Source organism: Plectropomus leopardus, chromosome 4 (genome assembly GCF_026936395.1).
Source record: "Plectropomus leopardus strain MGB_pleo_1.0 chromosome 4, ASM2693639v1, whole genome shotgun sequence".
NCBI classification, from domain to species: Eukaryota; Metazoa; Chordata; class Actinopteri; order Perciformes; family Serranidae; genus Plectropomus; species Plectropomus leopardus.
In genome coordinates this window covers 7,910,569-7,931,663 of record NC_142179.1, presented here as the reverse complement: position 1 = coordinate 7,931,663, position 21,095 = coordinate 7,910,569, and the positions used below count along the sequence as shown (strand labels likewise).

At 40.3% G+C, this 21,095-nt stretch overlaps 1 protein-coding gene across 1 annotated transcript in view; it reads right to left on the bottom strand.

The window, feature by feature from the left end:
- The window catches only part of cabp7a (calcium binding protein 7a), a 32,449-nt gene extending 11,626 nt beyond the window's left edge, over positions 1-20,823 (bottom strand). Inside the window, exon 1 of the mRNA XM_042489049.2 lies at positions 19,888-20,823. Coding sequence (XP_042344983.1) covers positions 19,888-19,996 — 109 coding nt within the window. The 5' untranslated portion in view covers positions 19,997-20,823. The remainder of the gene's footprint in view (positions 1-19,887) is intronic.
- Between the last annotated feature and the right edge of the window lie 272 nt (positions 20,824-21,095).

The following is a 21,095-nucleotide window of genomic DNA, read 5'->3' as shown; positions in this document are numbered from 1 at the left end:
TAGATGATGTGTGATTTTTTTGGTAAATACCAGAGAATATGAGAATCTCAAAGTGCTTCATTTTAGTAAGTCCAGAATCATTGCTATAATTTGTTTAATCACTCAATAGATGTGATGTAGCTGTGTTCAAATTTGAGGTTTGAATATAGGTCTTTTTTATTTGTGAAGTAATAATAAAGGCCCCTTTTTTCAATGATACTAGCCAGGAGGAAAATCTTTATATCTGTAGTTTGAAGTTGTGCACATGGAAGAGTTCTGGTTCTTTCTTCTTTATTTTTTGGATGATGTTTGGTGTACTTTTGATGGATTTGGAATCAGTATTGTGTTACCTGTAATAATAGTGATTTATGAAAGCCTACAAATCTGTAAAATCCTCTACTGTGAGATTATTCTGTTCTTGGTGGGTTTAGAGCAACAGATGGATTTTAGATGTGGGCTGATCAGCTTTAGTATACCTCCATAATCCTCTGTTGAATCCATTTTGAATCTCACCAGTTCATGCTGCAGTCACACTACCACAAACTAACTATTACCAGCACAATCAGCTGTTCAGTTTCACTTTAGCTGGGCATGGTGTTCTGTGGCTCTGTCTGTGCCCAGAGTACACTCTGCACTCCTGTTGTGTATTACGTGTGTGAAAGGGCAACTTTTTGTTGAACCTGATCCTCTGGACATCATTTGGACTTCATATCAGAAAACTGCTTACAACAGATGCACTGATTTTGACCATTTAGAATTGGTCTCTTGCAAATCCCCAGACTTCACAGAAGTGTAATATTAAACCACTGGAGTACCACTTATACATAACTTGATAATAAAAAAACATTCACATTCACATTACTGTCAGCAGGAAAAGCAGTTGGTTTGAAATAAACAGAGGCAAAACAACCCAAATAGACCACAAAAACTGCCTACTGAATCTCAAATTTTAGCACAATAGAATCTAACAGAAAGACATCACAGGTCTGGACACACAGTTTGAACTCTGCGGAGCACAGAGAAACAGAGCAGAGGATGCCCCCCCGCTAACACACAGCCACAATCACTACAGGAAATCTTTAAGCAGCTAATTCCCCCGTTCAGACACACTGCACATCTCCCCTGTTTTCTGCCTGTTTACTCTTCATGAGGGACCCAATCCCTTCATTTATATGCAATAACATCCACAACCAAGTCACCTACAGTTTTAGACTTGTCACATCTTCGTGTCACATGGCTGATTAGCACACAAAAGAGCAGAGCGGGAGATGAATCTTAAGATGGAGATGATGCAGGGAGTAAATCTGCAGAAAATCATATGTTGAATCTGTAATCTCTCTAATCTGCTGCAATCAGAAACCTTAAAATACGTCATTATATAGTCATATAAGAGTCATATTCAGTCTTTGTGATAGGGTTCAGGGAAATACAGTATTTATTTTGTGAATTTTAGATTAAAGTATTAAAGATAAATTGGTTTTGAAAGAGTAATGAGACATAATGTGCTGAATGCTGTTGCTAAATAATGCACAACTTGTCTCTTACAATAACAACTTTTAAGTTAGGAGAAATAAAAATTCCAATTTGAATTTAATTGACTTTCCCTTCTCAGCTTACAGGCAATTAGTTGTTGTTAAGTCACAGAAGTGTAAGCAAACTTTATCAATCCACTGCAAATTCTTCTAAATGCTGCCCCGGTGATTTACCGGAGTGTCAGAGCAGCAACAAATGGCCGAGCCTCAGGGCCAAAAATCACCAGCGTGACAGTCTGAGACAAATATTTCAGTCGGATAAACAAAAAGGAAAACCCCAATGATGGCAGCAAATCGCTTGTGTCATTCCGTGTATAATGCAGTCGCAGGGCTTCAGGAAATGGTTAGTTGTAATCAAGTACACATCCGCAGAATCGAAACCATGCCACGGGGACAAGGGTACTTGGCAATCATGTATTACAATGGATTACATCTGGGCATGCAATTTATAAAACCCCGCAGAGTGACATTCACAGCAGCTATTTTTCACACTGCTTTTCCAGACAAAATGTCTTACTGGAGGTATACTTTGAATCATTGAGAGCCTCCAGCTGTGTTTTTTTTCTGTCTCTGGATGTGATCTTATTGTTTATAGAATAGCAAAACCTCAGTATCCACCTGAGGTCCCCGCTCCATCTGCTTACTCTACAAAGAGGGGCTTTCCAGCAGACGCTCCCTGGAAAAAGAAAAACAAACAAAAAACACATGTTGCCGCCATGCAGGAGGCAAACACACTCTTAAATAAGGTGCCAAAACAGTTTCAGCAAATGCTCTGTCTCCCCTGAAAGCTTTATTTGTTGATAAAAGGCCAAGGTGAACAAAAAACATCTGACTGGTGAGTGCGTTATTTGATATAAAAAGTTTCTGTTGTGTTGTAATGAAATACAGACACAATTTGTAGTGGGTGGATTTTATACTCTGTCACAAACCATTTACAGAACGCCTTAGTGCTGCATGGGCCAGAAATATTATGAATGGCTTATCAATTCCAGTGAGATAAACAGCTATAAAGGTGGAATATGTATAGCCAGTACAAATATATTATCATCCCCACTTGGCTTGAAATCAGGACAAACAGAGTGCTACTAGAATGTACTGACAAGTCTCTAAAGCAAAGCACCATACATAATCCCCACTCCAATTTATCAAAAGAGGCTGACTAATCATCCTCCAAAAGAATTAATTTCTCTTTCTGACCACATCCAGATAGAGTGCTATCGCTATCTTAATTGTCCTCAGGAGGGACAACTATGTTCTCCCGTTTTCAATTTACTCCGTGAGCCCGAAAAATGGGCCAAATCCACATGTATGCCCCCACAGTGACTCCATTGTAATTGAGAAACTGCCGCTGTCAGAATCAAAAAATGTTCTCTCTCCCTGACTGTGAATAAAATGCTCTGGCGAAAAAAATAAAATAGCTCTGATATTGGTGTGGGCCTGCACAGTTGACCTGAATTATCCTGCCCAATCAAAGAGAGGCAGTTGGCAAAATTTAACCACCGCTTAGTCATGTAGCCTTGAAATAAATGGATCTAAATAGGAGGCACACATCATTAAAGCAACAGTGGGTCAGGAGCTACAATCTACTTTCATGTTCCCAAAAGCCAAATCATAGAGGCAAAAAAAATAAAGGAGTGGATAGGGATTTATTTTTTGGCCACAATGATGAGATTTGTTCACACTGTTGGTTTATTCTTCTAATTGCAGCTATCAGCATACAGCTGTTTCACATTACATCTGTTAAACATTTCCTCTTGGATATAACATAATTAAAGATGTCATGGTCTTGGGCTGCAACTAATTGTTACTTTTATTGTTTCTTAATCTCATTAGTATCTTTTTCAATTGTGTATTCTATAAAATCAAGCTGCAACCCCTGAGGCTGAAAAAAGTAGCCAATGAGTAAGTACCATGAACTGAAGTTCCTCTAATGGCCACTTGATGCCGGCTCCAAAACAGAGTTAATCCCCATGTTAAAATGAAATAAACATATTTAAGGCCTGATACAAAAACTGGTTGTGGTCTCTAGAGCTAATTTCAACACTCATGACAACTATAGAGGGGTGATTTTTTATATATTTCACCCGTTTACATTTTATATGGCCCAAAGTTATGCATATTTAAGGGCTGGGCAGTTTATGAGACAGATCCAACCCTCGCTTCTCCACATCTCCAGCCTCCACAAATCCTTATTTTTTAGATGCTGAAACCAAAAGAATATATGGCATTTTTGATTGGTTGGTAGTTTTAAATGATTACTTAATTGCAACTGTTCTGGACTCATTTCCTGCTTAATCCATTCATTAACTAGTCATTTTGGGGGATTTATTTATTGCTATTGGCTGTAAAGATCCATGAAAACTTATTGTTCTGCATTAATAAGTTAGAAACTTAACATTGACATGTTATGACCTTATAAAGTCTTTCATGAGGAAAATGCTGGCAAACAGTTGCCTTTTAAAAGCATCAAACATCCATGGAGCACCATTTAAAGGACCGTTCAACCCAAAATCTAGGTATCTAAGGTCTAATCTAAGGTATCGTCCGAGATGTCTTCCTTCTCTCCAATAAAGTGGAACTATGGCACTGCGCTTATGGTGCTCAAAGCTGCAAAAAAAATACTTTTGACAGATTTAATAGAAAAATCTCTTTCCAGAAATCATGACCCAGTTGGGTAGATTTGGTTTGGGTAGATTAGAGACTCCTTAGCTGCTTAAAATTCCACTTTGCTCACCAGCTAGTTACTGACTTTGACTGTCTGTCGTTCGGTCCTGGCCGGGTTGCGGACAGTCAGGTTTTTGCCGTGTCTGTGGTAGAAAGAGATGCCTGCCAGTGCAGCTGGTAACTGGGTTAATTACCAGCTCAGGGAAACTGCAAAGTAATCAGCTAATGTGTATAAACTTGCTTGTAAAGATCAAATTTGACCTCTTTTGAATGGTTAACGGTAAACTGGTCTAAAAGCAGCAAATATTATGAGCCTGCCATTTCATTCAAAATTAAACTGTCACATTTTAGATATTTCCTTCATTGCGGCAGATGTTATTATTGCCTCTGGCGTCTCTATACTCCAGCTAATCTCACTTTCAGTTCAAATTACATTTTACTCCATTACCTTATTAATATACATACGATTTTTTAAATATTTTTTTATTTTTAGAAGCTGCTGTTGTTGCATCTTCCACTCGGTCTCTGAGACCACAGCTCCACTGGGGAGATGTGAATATTTTTGTTGAAAGCGCGTGGTATTTGCTTTGATGTAGAGAGGTGCTTGTTGGCCTTCAAAGATGCGATGCCATGCGGTCCCCTGTGGTGTGATCTGACAGGGGATGAAAAGCCCAAGTTAAGATCGTGAGCTGCGAGAGTTGAGCATCTGAAGCCGTACTCCCACAAGAGAAAGGTGCAGTGTGTACTTCCATCGCTCCGCTCTCCGGTGTACACTGTTGTTGTATATCAATGAGGTGCACGAGATCCTTGCTGCAGCACAGAGACGCGGGAACAGTCTGTGAACTGTACGCAGCACCAGACAAAGCCGGGAAGTGCTTGGAAATGGAGCTGATTCATGCAGGCGAATAGAAAATGCTTGGATTCATCACGAGGGTGAAGCATCTGCGACAAAGGGCATGACATCAGCTTTCTATGTGACGTTTTCTATTAGACTCTCGAGGATAAAAAGTGAAGAAAATTTACAAAAGTAATCATCTTCGGCTGCATTCACATGATAAAGAAGAAAGTAACCAGAAAAGAAATTAAAAGAACTCTCTCTCCTCACAGACGGAAACACATCACATGGGAAGCATTTATTTGGGTTTTCGAGGCATGCCTGAAAGAAAGCTTTACCCCTTTTCAGTCTAAATTTAGCAGCAGAGAAAACTTTTGCTAATTACACGGGGTGCACTTTGAGCAGAACGGGTAATGCCGGGGCTTTTGTAGCAGTGAAGTGTCCGTGAATGTAATCCAGGGCCTGTTTTTCAGAGCTGGAAATCCTCTTCGACTCAGTCAGTCCTGCATCTGCTCAAGGCTGCTTTGGATTGGTAATTGCAGCACACCCACTCTTTATATAAGACCTTATCAGTGTGAGAAAAACACTGCTTTGCTGTGGAGGGGGGGGTGAACCTTAGGCGACTATTTTTAAACACGTATTGCAACCTTAATCCATCTTTAGCTGGATATGGGCCGACTTGGACACCCGGAAGATTTGAATATTACCATAACAGGCTTCTAATAAGGCTCTGGAGTATTAAAAAGGGGTATATGGCAGACTGCAAGTCATCTGTATCTTAAGGAAAAAAACATCTCTGGGTTTGGATAGAAACTCCTCCCTCCATTATGAAATTTGAAGAGCTTTAACCTCGCCAAAGCCTCACTAACACCGCTACAGGGAGAAACTGAAAGAGGAAAAAAAAAAGTTGGAAAGGTCGAGGTGCTTCATCCTCAATAAAAAAGTCCCCCAGCCAACCTCTTAAACCCCACTTGACCTTGAGCGATTGATGTCAGTAAAAGGCTGTGAAATTTTAGCCCGTCTCTGTTGCCTCTTTCTGGCTTTCTTTTCCAGCAGGGAGGGTAAAATCATTGATCTGTCTCCTTTTTTTTTTTTTTGACTCCCTCACTCTTGCGTTTTCAAAGCTGCGAGTCCTCATCATCACAGCCGATACCAAGCTGAGCCGGGGCCAATATCCACAAGGCGAAAACCCATGAGAAGCACCTCAAACAAAGGTCAAGAGTGAACAATCAAAAGCCTCCGCTCTGCATTACAGCTTATCCGACACGCCCTCATCAGTTCCACCACGTTAAGGCTATGGGCTCGCTTATGGATCCCGTTTCTCTACCGCTGGATTTTGTTATTGTCTGGTGTAGACTTTGCAGCGTTGTTCATCAAAGGAAAGAAATATTACCCAAGGGAAAAAGCACCTCACCTTCCAGAACTCATCACAGTTAATTTCACAGGTAATAAAGTCTGCTGGATCCACTCCTTCATGGCAATCGATCAAAATGGGAATAAATGACTCAACTTTAACCTACCCGACAGATGCAATCACAGCACTTCATGATATTCTTCTGTAATCTCCACCACATGTTTTTCATCAAAACTCAGCTTGGCAAGGCAGGATGTCATGCCACATTACAGTTACTGATTAACTGAGAACGTAGTTGAGACTTTGATTGTTGATCTGGATGTCAGAGACTATATGAAGTGGTCACTGATGAAAACGCACAAGAAAATATCAACATTTCAGCATTTTATTATTTAAAATATATTCAAAGAAATAATCACTATTCTTCCATTTTTATACTAAAGAAATGGTTTGACGTCTTGTAAGTTGTTTGTTCTCTTTCTAGCAAAGAGTCAGATGAGAAGATTAGGGTGGATGTGGCTCAGGAGGCAGAGCGGGTCATCCTTCACTCACAAGTTTGGCTAATTCTTAGCTCATCCTGTCCGCATGTTGAAGTGTCCTTGACCCTTGACTGGCGACAAAGTTGCTCCCAATGGGCAAATGTAAAGCGCTTTCTCTGATAAGGCAGAAAGGGGCAAAAAATACCATGCAAAAAACATCACTGTGTGTGGTAAATATGAAGCTATCATGAGCTGCCGGCTAGTTTAGTACAAAGACGAGAAACAGGGAGCACCTTATTTGCACATTAATTAACTAATATGCAGTTTCTCGTTTATTTAATCTTGATAAAAAACATTGTGTTAAAAACAAAAAATTGCCATTTTACAAGGGGGATATGTAGTGGATAATTTTTTTGTCCAGGCAACTCCCTCAAGTCTTTGCTGATTGCATGACAACTGCCACCAAAAAGACCAAATCATGTTTATTGAACTTCAGGGTAGAAAAACCCCACATCACATACATAAAATTAAATAGAGCTGAGCAAACGCTGCTTAAATTGGAAATTTCTTTTTTTCTTTTTTTTTTTTAAAGGCCCATCTGAAAAGAAAACATCCTCAGTGTAATTGTACATTATATTAAGAATATTTTGATTATTTTACACAGTAATGTGAAACTGCCTTTTCCGATAGGACACTGGAGCAGTTACCTCAAAGCCCCCAGACTCCATTGACAAAAATGCTAATTTTACTTGGCAGAACACGGAAGTTGTTGGACTACTGCTGCCTCGATGGGTATGGTGTGTGAGATAAAGCAGAGAAAATCTTTCAAATATAGTGCAGTCTACACTTAAGCTAAGGTGGTTCTTTGTTGCTGCTAAAGCAAGTACATAAAATAAGCACAGCAGAAATGCCAGGTCGGACCATGTTTAACTATGAGTGCGTTTGTAAATCCAATCTGACGCGCTACACGAGGTGTTGTTCGAATTAGAGCGTTCTATTTCTATTTGAATTAACAAACAATGTAGTTAATCACAAATTCACTCCATTTGGCGCTCTGCTGCTCTGTCTCTGCAGGCAGGGTGCCAAGAGTGCGCTCAGCCACTCCGAGAGGGCGACGTTCTGGATAACCGAATGGTACATTGCAACAGCGCTCCGATTTTACAAACTGTCTAGTTTGTGCCAGCTGAATGTTTCTGAATGCACCCTATATATCGTTAACCGTAACAGTTATGGCTTAAAATGCCAACAAAAAAACAGCAGTTGAAATCAATTGCCAGTTGTATTCCTGGAAGTAATTTTCAATGTTAGTGTAATGTCACTGTGATAGGGTCTATAGTCCAGAACACAGCCCATTCTAAAACTGTTAATGTTAATTTTAAAAGTTGAATTTTATACAGATTGAACAAAATGGATATGATATGTTCATTTTTGACCTTCAGAGGTACTGGTAGACACATTTTGGCAACTTTAGACAAAGCCAGTTTCAAATCTGTCAGTAGCTTCATATTTAGCATAAAGATATTAGAGGACTATCAAGCTTCTCATTTAACTTTTTTTTCCCCATAAGCCAATAATTAATACATTAAACATTAGTGTTTAGTTATATCATCACAAACTTTCACAAAACCACACTTCAGAAGCAGTTTCACTTGTCAGACACCAGCTGCGATGCTGGGTCACTTCACCCTCTTAGATATGGCTCCTTTCTGCTCATACCTTTTATCACCATCTATGTCAAGCAGAGCTTTTTCATATGCCGCCCATCTCATCCAGGCAGGTGATACAACCTAGAGAGACATTTTAAAATCCATTCCTGCCTGCCTGTCTGTTTGGCAGTTTGTGTAAAACGACCGTCCATCATGCAGGTAGAGTGGGAACAGTTGAGGATTGAGCTCAGTGGCGGCGAGACATACAAAGTGAGATTTATTATTCTCAGCCTGATAATATATACGAGCAGAGCGTTTTAATGGGTGTCCCGAGTGCAGGAGATCTGTAATGTCACGAACCACGTCCTTTTTCAAAATGGATGAGGTTAATCTTCCTGTCTTATTTGTGTTTCTTCACCAAGGTCCATAGCTTTTTTCCTAAGTGGTTTTTAATGCTAATCAGGAAAGCCTCTAAGGCATTTAAACAGAAATAACAACACTTTCTCATCCCAAGTTGACACAAGTCGTCTGCCGCTTTACAGTGGACTTCAGGATCTGCTTATCACACTCTATGTGATATGTAAATGCATCTGCTATTTACCATTATGTCAACACAAGCACATGGTGGGATGATGATGCACGTGGTTATGTTTAGACAACAGAAACACATGTCAACCAATGCTGGGATGTCAGCAAACCCTCATGCTGGCATGGACAGTTAGGATTACATAACAAGGGCACAGGTAGTTAGGATTAGGGGAAGGAGGCACATGGTAAGGTGCAGAAAAAATATATCAAAATCAATCAGGAAGTGAACGCAGGAAAGGCTGCTGTTTGTTGCATCTATCCACAGCCCCTCCCATTCACCCTGTAGACATCTCCATGCTCCTTATGTTATCTCATTACCAGCAACTTTTCAACCTGCAACCTGCCACAGCTTGCGGCCTGACACATCCTCAACTTACGCTGACCGTCCACATATCATGCTGCCGCAGCAGGTGCTGTCTGGCTCTCTGGCAGTGTATAGGACCACCGCAAACGGTTCTGTCCAGCGGCGTTCTAGGCTGACAACGTCTAGCACTGACGCAAAAGATGGTATTTGGTGTCAGGATTTTACGCCAACAGCACTGCAAAACCTTCGGTTTTGATGACTTTGAATGAGAACGAGCTTGAAATAAGTGATATTTCACTGCAGGTCCACCACCTTTCCTTCTCATGCAATATTGTGTCACCATCCTGCATCTGTGTTTTAAAGAGGAAAAAGTAACAAATCCAGCAGCACCAAAGTTAAATTCTGACACTGAGTTTGCAGACTTGATAGGAATTTTACTCTGCAGTAAATTAATAATTACAGCATTCAGCCGCATGTTTTTCTTCTTTGTTAGTCATTAACAAAAGCCCTCTGAGTTATGAGCTGATGTTTGCCAGACTTGTAACATTGTCAAAGGATTTGAAAGGCAGAAGTTGGAAATGTGATGGCATTGGCAGCAAAAATACTTTTTTTATTTGCTTGATTCACTTTTTTGTTCCAATAGTATGTCAGAGCAAGAACGCTTTGATGAAAAATGTGTTTTTTTTTCCTGTAGGAAGGTATGAAAAGCTTTTGTCTATGCAAGAGGAAACAAAGACTTTGTTTAGGCGATCCAATTTAAGGGTAAAACAAGGTGGGGTTTTTTTAAGAGCACAATAATTGAACTAATTCTGGCTTCCTGGAAGAGAGCATTGCTACAAGCAGTCGATAGCAACAGTGAACAGGAGAAGAGAGTAAGTGTTTGGTTTTGGTAAATACATCTGGATTGTCTGCACACTCCACACGTGTGAAAATGAGCCAGCATATCCAAGTGGTCTTAGCAGCATGTGCTTTAAAATGGTCGCAGCTGACCCCTTGGAAGTTCACCCCCACAACACCCACGGATTCTGCACCAGCAATACGTTATGTGCATAATTTCTTTCTTGCCAAGCAGATGCCGGTGTCTTTAAATATCTTCATTTGTATTCATGTAAGTGTTTCCAAAGGAATGGAAGTCAACCCTCCACCTCAGGGCAAAGAAATGAGTCAATGTTTTCTGCCGCAGCTACAGTAGGAGTCGAGCAAAAACATCAAGATCGCCTCACAGGCAGTTTATGCCATTAGGAGCACAGTGGTGTCAGTGTTTTCTTGAGCAGCTGTCAGTCAAAGCCATTTGCAAAAGTCCCCAAAACTCTGCTGAGGGAACGACTAAAAATGTTGAAAAAGACGCCCCAGTAGCGTGTTAAATTTTTTACTACTGAAAGCAAACTACTTTTAAAAACCAAAATGCAGTGTGCAAGTCAGAATAGTTAAATAAAATATTCTTAACTGCATATTATATACAAGGACACACGAGTATAAAAAAAAACTTAATCCTGTCCATGAGCTAAGAGCACCGACTTTTGACTTTCATCATCCATACATACAGAGTCATTTTAGTGTCACTGGTTGTTTTTTTTAAAGCATTCCTGCCATTGTTTTTCTTTTTCTGACACTTACTAACCCTGAGCTTTGATCAGGGCACATTGCTTTCTCAATTTAGTCACGTGTTTTAGTTTTACATGTTGTTGTGATACATGATATAAAGATACTCAGTGCCATGTTTGATTGACTGATTTCATTCATATATGGCCAAGTATCCTTTGTTTTTGTAAAAGGGATATTTATAATTGTGTGTAAATACATAGTTGTAGCTGACACACATTCAACTTGTAAAAAATAGCACTCTGGACAGTGGACCTTACGCTTCAAACTATGACACCCTACCTACCCCTCTAGCTCCAGTTTTGGACATGTCAGTTTTTGCTCATTATATACCTATAGTGTCTTTTAAAAAATGACACCAAAGAGGAAACAAAGGTTTTAGCACCAAAACTACTTTTACGATTACGTTTAGAAAAAGATCATGGTTTCGGTTCAAACAACATGACTTTTGGTTTCATACAGGAAACAAACAGCCAGTTACTGGGTGAAAATCGCGTGATTGTTTGACCTCTTCTACACAGATTTCTTACTGTTTGTTCAAGGATAACATTGTTGTCAATGGCTTTACATTGGAGTAAGTTTAGGCCCTGGGCGTCTCATAAAGACACTAAAGGGTGCCTTGAGCCTCAGTATCAGATGCCGAGGGGCAAAGAGTTGGTATTAAGGATCTGGGAATGAGTTTAAGTTGCTCTGTGAGGCTTTATTTAGACACAATGGAGTCTTAAGCAAAATGCATGTGTCAGTTTGCCAACATGTCGATGTGACACAAATATATTACCATATTCACCATCTTAGTTTAGTGTGTTTATACACTAACATTTGTTAATTAGCATAAAACAAAGTATAGCTTGGGCTAATGAAATGTCATTGGTTTTGCAAGTACATGGTCATAAACCCATACTGGACAAATTAAAATTTGGACCTACTTGTGGTACTAGATGACAACAGATCACAGAAGTTGTTGAAATTCATCATGAGGAGTGCATTAATGTGTGTTTATCATATTTCGTTTTTCCACTACATTGGCTAGTTTGGATCAAACTGTTGGTGCCACCACCACGCTATGCCTAAAGCCAATGCCACCATCATTACTTAAAACACAGCAATTTTAAGAAGGTCAAAGTGATCTTAATCCCCTTCCAAGTAAGACCATGCAGCTGACTCAACTGCAAACCTTCTGTGCACCCAGTTTACTCTCTAACAAAGTGAGTGACACAATGTAGACATGATGACTGCATGCCGATAGTCTCTGGTTTAGTAATAAACCAAGGCAGGTCTTCAAACTATCACATATATCACAGAGTAAATGTAAGAATGTTAACATAATTGCCATAAATCCAGCTTTAGGCATCAGCGACTTCGGTTCCATTATTCCAGTCACTTCCTGTTTGCAACATCTCAGCTTCCTGTCTCTGGGGAGGAGTGACAAGCCAAGCTATGTTTGATCTGTAGATGAGGAAAGCCCCATCAGTCACCACGAGCATGAGCAAATGGAGAGATAACTTCGTAGGCGGCGTTGATTTCGATTACAGCAGACAGTTACTCAGTGAGTTTAAAATGCTCCTTGAGAGATTCATCCCAGCTGGGGCTCTGTGACAGGTTTGGCTCGGGAAACACTTTCATGTTTCCTTGACGTGATTAAGAGAAGGCTTTCATGGCCAACCAAACACGTTGAAACTGAGTGAAGGAAAAACAAGTATCATTAAACATGTTTAGGTGTATGAAACCATAGGTCTGATATGGTGTAAATTGACATTCTAATTTGAAGAAAATTTGATCTGCAGAAGAGCAGCTCCTGCTTCAAATATGATGTCCGTCATACATGTAAATATAGTGAATTCCTCTGTGTGCTTCTTTTTCTCTTTATTTGTGCTGCATTTGTAGAGGAAAGTCTGCAACGTATTCTGACTGAGGCTGTTATTTGTATTAAAGGATCTCTAGCTGACATTCAGAGAATATCTATCATTCACAGGTTGTTTGCACATGACTCTCAACATGGAGGTAGCTAAGATGCAGCTAACGGTGCTAGCAGCTAACAGTGCTCAACATGGAGGCGGCTGAGCTGGCACCTGGCAGCTAACATTGCCAGAAGTTAACAGTGCAACAGCACAAACAGTGCTAAGAACAGAAAGCAGTGCTGACAGAGCTAACAGGGTCAACCAGGAGGGAACCAGAGGGTGGGCACAATGCTTCCATGACAACGGCATCCCGATATCAGGAGTACCTACAGTATGAGCGGATTGCAGAGCAGTGGCGATTAACTAGCCAGTGGGATACATGCAGGCAACTCACACACACTAACATGCATGCAGGGCCAATCTGTGTACCAGAACAAAGAACAAAGAAACTCTGATTATAGCAACAAAGAAACAGAGACGCTCAGATTACAACAACAAAGAACAGAGAAGCTCATATTACAACACACTCAGAGGTAGCATGACTTCATTCTCTGCTTTCAACTCCATTTCTTCTCTTAATCTTGACACAACAGTTAGTTGTTTGCTGCTATATTATTGCTCTACATACTGTATACAGCTCCTTAAATGGTTTGCTTCCAAAAAATAATTAGCATATAGATAACAGAAAATTGTAAGTGACTTTATTTCTAAAAAAGCGACCTGTGACAAATTTAGTAACTTAATCAGATTAGAGTAAAAAGAGAGAAATACTGGTATATTGTTATTCCTGTGCATGCTGCTCAGAGTAATCATAGCCTATGGCTCTTTTGCCATCAGCATGGGGTCTCTCCCACTTTGTCCTCTTGCGCCATACAGTAGGTGTGAGGCTGGCGGGAAGCGAGGAAACGCCACTGGCTGTGGAAGTTCAGCTGTAGTGAGTTTCTATGGTTACGTTGATGCCCTCTGGATTGGATGTGTGAGAAAGTGGCGCACTATAGTATAAGCCCCATTGCTCTTACACCTTCAAATGTTTTGTTGAAGATTTTTCTATTGAATCTAATTTGACAAAATTTTAATAATTCCATTAATGCATGATGCTGTCACCAGTATGCAAAAGAGTGTATCACAAAATCTGGTATTTCTTCTTAAACCACATTTAAGATATTGACAAATAAATTTCCCTTATACCTCATTCCTTTTCCCTTTTAGCAGCTTATGGAACTAGTGTTAGCTACTTTCATTGGCAAGAAGTCAGCAACATTGTGGCTTCAGCTTGTTGTAGCAGGTCACTCCTGCATGCTGAATGGATTGATTAATTTGGATATAAGAATGTATCGACTTTTAATGAACACGTTTTATTTTCACATGTGGTCCCAAATGAATAAAGTTATTTTGAGGTTTTTGGGACAACTGTCTTGAGAGTCTGTCAGTAGCAAATGAAATTTGGGCCTAACTCATTAGATAAATAGTAATATACAGCTACCCTCAAGCAATCTTCAAAGATTTTTTCTATAGACATATAATGCGAATGAATAAAAAAACAGAAAAAAGAATATGTATCATTTAATTTTAGAAAAGTCTGTTTTCAGTATGATTCTACAACACTAAAAATAATAAAAATGAGAAAGAATGTAAAGAAAGCCAGAGCAGGCTTGACATGAAACAGTAAATAAACTGCACTGATCATAACCTTGTCAGAAAGATGCAAACATTCTGCCGCTGCCTTATCTTTTGCTTTGTGTCTACAGGAAACTTCTGGCGTCTGTTTACATGAGCCTCACTCTGGGGCCTGTTACAAATGCTTTAAGCTCAGCCTTGGGACTATTTCGAAGCTGTTTCCAATAGTGCTGTTGTTAGGCAGTGTGGAAATGGGCTACCCACTTAATTCCACCTGCAGTGATACTGACACTGAGCTGTGCGTGTGTGTGTGTGTGTGTGTGTGTGTGTGTGTGTTTTAGTGGTGGAGGAGGTCTAAACTATATTGAGCTCCAGTAATATGACCGACTGTTTTTTTCCGTTCCTCTTGTGTAGGAGGGGAAATGGAGAATATGGAGTAAAATTCAATTTATGCTTGCATTGTCGTACATTCAGGTACTTACCAACACCCCTCCACCTTCCATCACACACACATACACACACACAAACTTATAGAGCGTCAGAAAAATAGCATTTTGTTCCAATTATAGCTTTGACAGCCTTCTCGGCCGCAAAGTATGGCGCCATTGGTCCAATCCCTGGGGTGTCCAAGCCAGTAATTGAAAATCAAGTCCTTGGCTATGCGTGCCAATAGGGTTGGAGCCTCCTCTCCCTATACATGCAGTCACACACACATATTCACTAATGTGCAATTTCATTTTGTGACAAAGCCCTGTCTCCCTGATGGCCGCGTTGATGTATGTGACACTCCAGACTTCCAGGCAATTCTCGTCCGTCTCTCAAGAGACGCAAGTGGTGACGAGACACAGACTGATGCTCGAGCAGTGAGATGTCACAGCTGTCAAAATCTGACTGATCAATGACGTATTATAATTTAGAGCTTAATATCTGCAATCTAGGAGTCATAATAGCATTAACTCTTTGTTCTTTGGAAAAATATGATTCACGTCCTTATTGTTTGGCATAGGCTTAGGTTTTGGGGTAGGGCACAGGGGACACGTCCATCTCAGTATTTAGAACATGTGCATTTGTCCCCTCCCGATAAAAACATGAAAGTAAGAGAGGACTTTCATTTTGACTAAATTAAAGTTATTTAGACCATAAATTGATGCAGAAAAGGTGGAAATTGCTGCATAAAAAGTTAACCAGAATGCAGGAAATTAAGTGTTTGAAGTTTAAAATCTTCTGGACCTCCCATTGATGCTTGGGAACCAACAGATCCCACTGAAGTATATGTAAAAATAACATTCAATCATTGTTTATTTGTCACATGGGATTATACAAGGTACAATCCCAGTGAAGTGTGATCCCATCAGCTCCTTTAACTCGTGCACTGTCGCTTATTCCTTTTTTGCATCGTCTTACATTGTTGGCGGCTCATTTTCAATTGCCCATGTTTCCAGATGGCCCATGGTTTCTGGTTGTTAAACAATAATTTTTTTGCATTTTTTTTCTCATTTACAAGTCTTTTTCTTTTCCTTATTTTTAAATCTCAGTATATCAAAAAGTTTGAAGTGGTAGCCCTTTCCTTAAATGCATACAGGGCTTGCACATTTAATAAAACTAACAAAAAGAACGCATTGTAATTACATTGAATTAGGAAACATTTCATGTTTTATATGTTTGTATTTTTTGTCAAACTGTCTAAGACAAGGGCAAATAAGTGTGTAGTATATCATCCTATATAGTTGGGAAAATCAAATATCATTATATTTTTGACCAAATACCGCGATTATCGATATTGTAATGATAGTGTAAGGTTGAATATTGGTGTTTTCACAGTGTATTTACACAATGAGATATTTAATAAATAATCATCAGTTCAGTCCAAGAACTCAAGTTTGAAATGTTTATTTCAGCAGCAGAACATAGTCATTAGTTTAGTGCAGGGCTCTAAATACACTTACTTTTGTGGGGGAAGATATTTGATTATCAATCCCCAATATCTTATGTAAACATATCTGCAGGGAGTGATAAGGCCGGAGTCTGGACACCAAACTCTTACTAAGTGGCTAAAGAAGCAAATAATAAAAGAGCCAGAAGAATCTGGTAAGTTGAGAAAATTACATAACTTTACTGTAATGTAGCCTTAAAATCATGAAAAGACAACACTACGATGTAAAATATCCAAAATCTAAGATGTATAGTCTTATGTAGCAATATCAATATATTGCCCAGTCCAACTACATAGTTACATGTTTGCAAGATTTGATGTCTTTGTTATGAAACGCCAATAACTGAAATCCCTATAGGTTTAATTGGGATTTCAGAGGTTATGCTGCATAAAAGGTACAATCAACATCATAAAGCATATAAAAATCCTACATATATAAGTAGTGTTTTACAGCAGACCCAAAGGGGAAGCCATATTAGACCTCTGAAACATCCTCATTTCAAAATCATTTAAATTCACATAAAATGAGTTGGAATCATAAAGTATCAAGCTTATAAAAAAAAAAAATCTGTTAAGTACATTTTGAGCTCTTAATGGGTGGGCTGGTCCTCAAAGGGAACATAAGAATGTAGGAAGTTGTGAAATCGGAGTAGAAATCCAAAATAAATGGAGGTGAATGTATCATGCGACACTATAGTGCTTGGAAGGAAAATGCTTTCTGATCCCAGCTGCTTGCTTGCAGCACTGTCCTCCATCTTCGAGCAACTGAAATATGATGAGGGTAGAGACAGGATTGTTCCCAAAAGCTAAAACAAGAGCTTTTAAAGCACAAGTCTTGGCACACAATAAAGCATTTATGTCACTTTTCTGAGCTATTTATCAACAAACCAATCAGCTCAGTCACATTCATATTGTTCCCATTTTGTGATATCTGGCAGGAAAAGCTGTGAACCCCAGTTACGCTCTTGACAACAACAACATTCAATCTATTCAGTGACGCTGCCTTTAAAGTCTGCCTCTTTCACAACCTGGAAGACATCACTCACACGGGATCACTAATGCTCTACAACAGCAGAAAAAGCCTCTGTCACCGCTGTTAACCGTGCATTACCTCGGGCTCTCCTATTCTCTCCACAAAGCATCCCACTGCTTTTCCAGTCAAACTGCCACTATAAGTTGAGCTGTAAAGCCCAAATGGCTCACTTTGTCTTGTGACAGAATGACTGCAGCAAGGTAGCACGAGTTGATATGACTAAGTGAAGTCGAAATGAATTGCTGCCTGTTTATTGCGCCCAAAGCTGACAAAATTTAAAATGGAAGGGTTAAAAACAAACATAAATTCCTCAATCTTAACAGCCAAAAGCTTCTTCTAGAGTCAATAACGTTGAAATATGAGACAGACTTTTTTTCTCTGCTGCTGCTGTGCGCAAAATACATTTCTGTCACGCAAGGTCTCCATACACTGGAAATCAAGTTTGACAATAAAGCGCTGAGTGATGCAATGCTATAATCATGGCCATGACATTGTGCAAAGATCAGTTCTGGCACTGACATGTTGACACTTCTCTTTTATCACAGGCTCGGTTTGTTGGATGTCAAAGCAAAAGAAAAAAAGGCAATAGAGTATAAAATACAGAGGGCACAATGCAATCTTTAAACAGCCAGGTCTATCTTGAACCCATTCTTGTCTTTTCTGGATGTTTCTGTATGAAACAGGTGTTGTGCAAAAGGTACTGAAGCCATTCATTGCACACCTTGTGGGAGTCCAAACTAATCATGTTTGGCCTCTTCCAATCAGCTTTTTTAATCAATACCAACCTCAATGCTGAATAGCATTTCCCTGCCAACAGTATTGCAGATGTGTGTGTGAGAGAGACAGGAGTGTGTTTGATTCAAATGTGTGCAACTCCAGGTTCAATTTAGGGTTTATTTGTGATTTCTCTGCACCAGCATCCACTGACAAGATCCCTCACTAGACCCAGCGTGTATGGAACTCACATTTGCATTTCAGTCAGAGCCTAATCAGAAATGCATCACTTTTGTGTGCACACTGATGTGTCTCAATCTGTCCAGCAAAGCAATCAAATCAGCCGAAAACCTGTCTCTGCTTAGTTTCCCTAACGATGTGTGCATTATTAAGGTAACAAGGATGAGAGGTGCACTGAACAAATCACTCAGTGGGGATGCATCAAGCCACCGTACAGTGTCACCTCGCTGAAAACATGGCAACAACTTGCCATCAACGCACTCGCTTTGGGACTCGAGCACCGTCCCGGGGGCTGCTGCATGATAATGTGCAGATGTCGCAGGTTCACATCACAAGTGCTCCAGGCATGAATATTCTCAGGTTGCCAGCAAAAAAATGAACTGCTCAGAGTAGTTGTCATGTGTCAGCATGCTTGTTGGAGAAGCTGTCGGGTGCCTCTGCAGTGCTGAAGATGATTTCACAGAACTTTTTTAACCATTTGAAACCTGGACACATTTGCTTAATGTCTTTCAAAACATGTAAAAACTGTTTAAAAATTATTACAATTACTCTGTAACATGATTTAAAATATGTAATTATGATATTTAGCTATAAATATAGTCTCCCAATGTTTTTCTTTTCTTTTTTTCCCAAGACATTTTCCCCAAGCTTTATGAAAATAATTTATAAATCTCCTGATATTGGGCAATTTTTTGAATATTTTTTACCAAGGGGCTTATTGCTTGTTTTCCCATTTTTTTTTAAAGAAATTGCACCAACTTGCTCAGGTTTCAAAGGTTAAAATACTTGCAAAAGGCATCTGAAAGCAGCACAAATAAAGTGATGTTACTCCAGGTTTCAGAGGGTTAAATCAAGAGATGTTGGTTGAATCATATAGCAGCTGTGGTGCAAAGATATCACAGACCTCCATTAAAAATGGTCAGATGGCCCTGAAGTGTTTGATATTCCATCAGAAAGTCTGTGTGGACTTAATGGGCTTGTGAAATCAGGCTTCCATGAGCCCAAATTTCCACCCAGGAGCTTCTGCTTCTAGTTAGAGCCAATGCATCAATGCAAGAAGCAGCACTTTATGGCAGAAAGGCTACAAGCATGCCATATTTTCTTAACTAAAGCAGCTCCACATCGAGGGCAACCTTTTGATGCAAATCTATATTTCCAATCAATGGAAGAAAATCGAAACAAGATAGCTGATCTTTTAGAAACACAGATAACAAAGTGATTATTTCTGCACACCCTCTTTCATATAATAAGATCAGAAAAGGGGAGGATTTTGAAAATTACCCCCTAAAACGGGCCTCTTTTAAGCTGCCATGCATCTCTGTTTGGAACTCTGAGCGCTGTCCAAGGTGCTGACCGCGCGTCTATTTGACTGATGTCCACCGCACGAGCCACACACACCGCCACTGTTATGCATAAACACCTCCTGGCCTCGTGCAACCCCAGGTACACGCGAGCAGGTAACACCTCACCTTCCACTTCGTCTTCGGGCAGGTTCACCGGGGCGCTGTAGGAGAGGATGTCAGGGATGGTGCAGATCCCCCGGTACATCAACGTGGAGGTGACTGGGTGCATCGGCATGGCTGCGACCTTTGGTTGCCACCTGCGCCCTCGTCATACAGAAATGTCTAAAGACAGAATCCCAAGTTCCCCCCACGGTCGCCGAGGGAAGGAAGAAGCGAGTCCATGGATGGGGGGAGAGGGGTGAGGTGGGAGACGGTGGATACCGCAGCGTGTCCGCGGAAATCTTGCTTTCGGTCAAAAAGAAAAATGAACGTGGTGTCTTACCTCATTGCAGTTTTGTTATTTGCTTGAAAAAAAATGTCCTTGTTAACACACCAAGTCACTCAAAAACTACCTCAGGCCGACAACGCGCACATATATACATCACCACAAACCAGCCCCACATTTGATTATCATTAATCTCTGCTGTAAACCGATCTATCGATATTTGCAGGTTATCAATCCACTGCTTGTTTGTGCTTTCAGTCCCGGCGTTTGTTTGCTGCGAGCGAATGCATGCATCCACTTGTTGGATACGTGCGCTCACTTGACGCACTCCGTCCTCAACATCCAGCCACCTTCAGATAATCCACACAAAAAAACCCACGACGTGTTACACTTAAGGTACTGATCGTGAAATACTCTAAACGTGTCTCTTGAGATCGTCAAAAGATGATGGTCAGCGCGATCCTCTAAGACAATAATTGCTCGCTCAAGCTTAATTGGTCATGGGTACGGGGGCGCGTTGCGATCCAGCTGTTCCATCTTCAGTGGAGGAGTGTTTTTTTGCGAGAAAGGAAGCTCTCTGTGTGGATCTGATATGTCTCTCTCCAGTCTCACCCTCGTCACTCTGTGTGTTATGCGGGAGGGATTGCCTACACCCATACAGAGTGTGTATATGTGCAGACGTATGTATGAGAGAGACAAACACACCCACTCTCGCTCCCCCCCTCGCTCCCCCCCGCTTCCTCTCTTTCTGTTCAATTACTCTCCCCGTGCGCATTCCGGTTACTCACCGGTGTTAGACTAAAACCATAAAGTGTTATTAATGATCATGTATTGTAGGTGTATGCTCGACTTCCTCCTGTGCCGAGGCTATTATAAAAATGAATGCAACGCCATTTGCGTAAATTATAATCCATAAGGCTGATGACCACGCTCTTATGCGTTTGAAGTT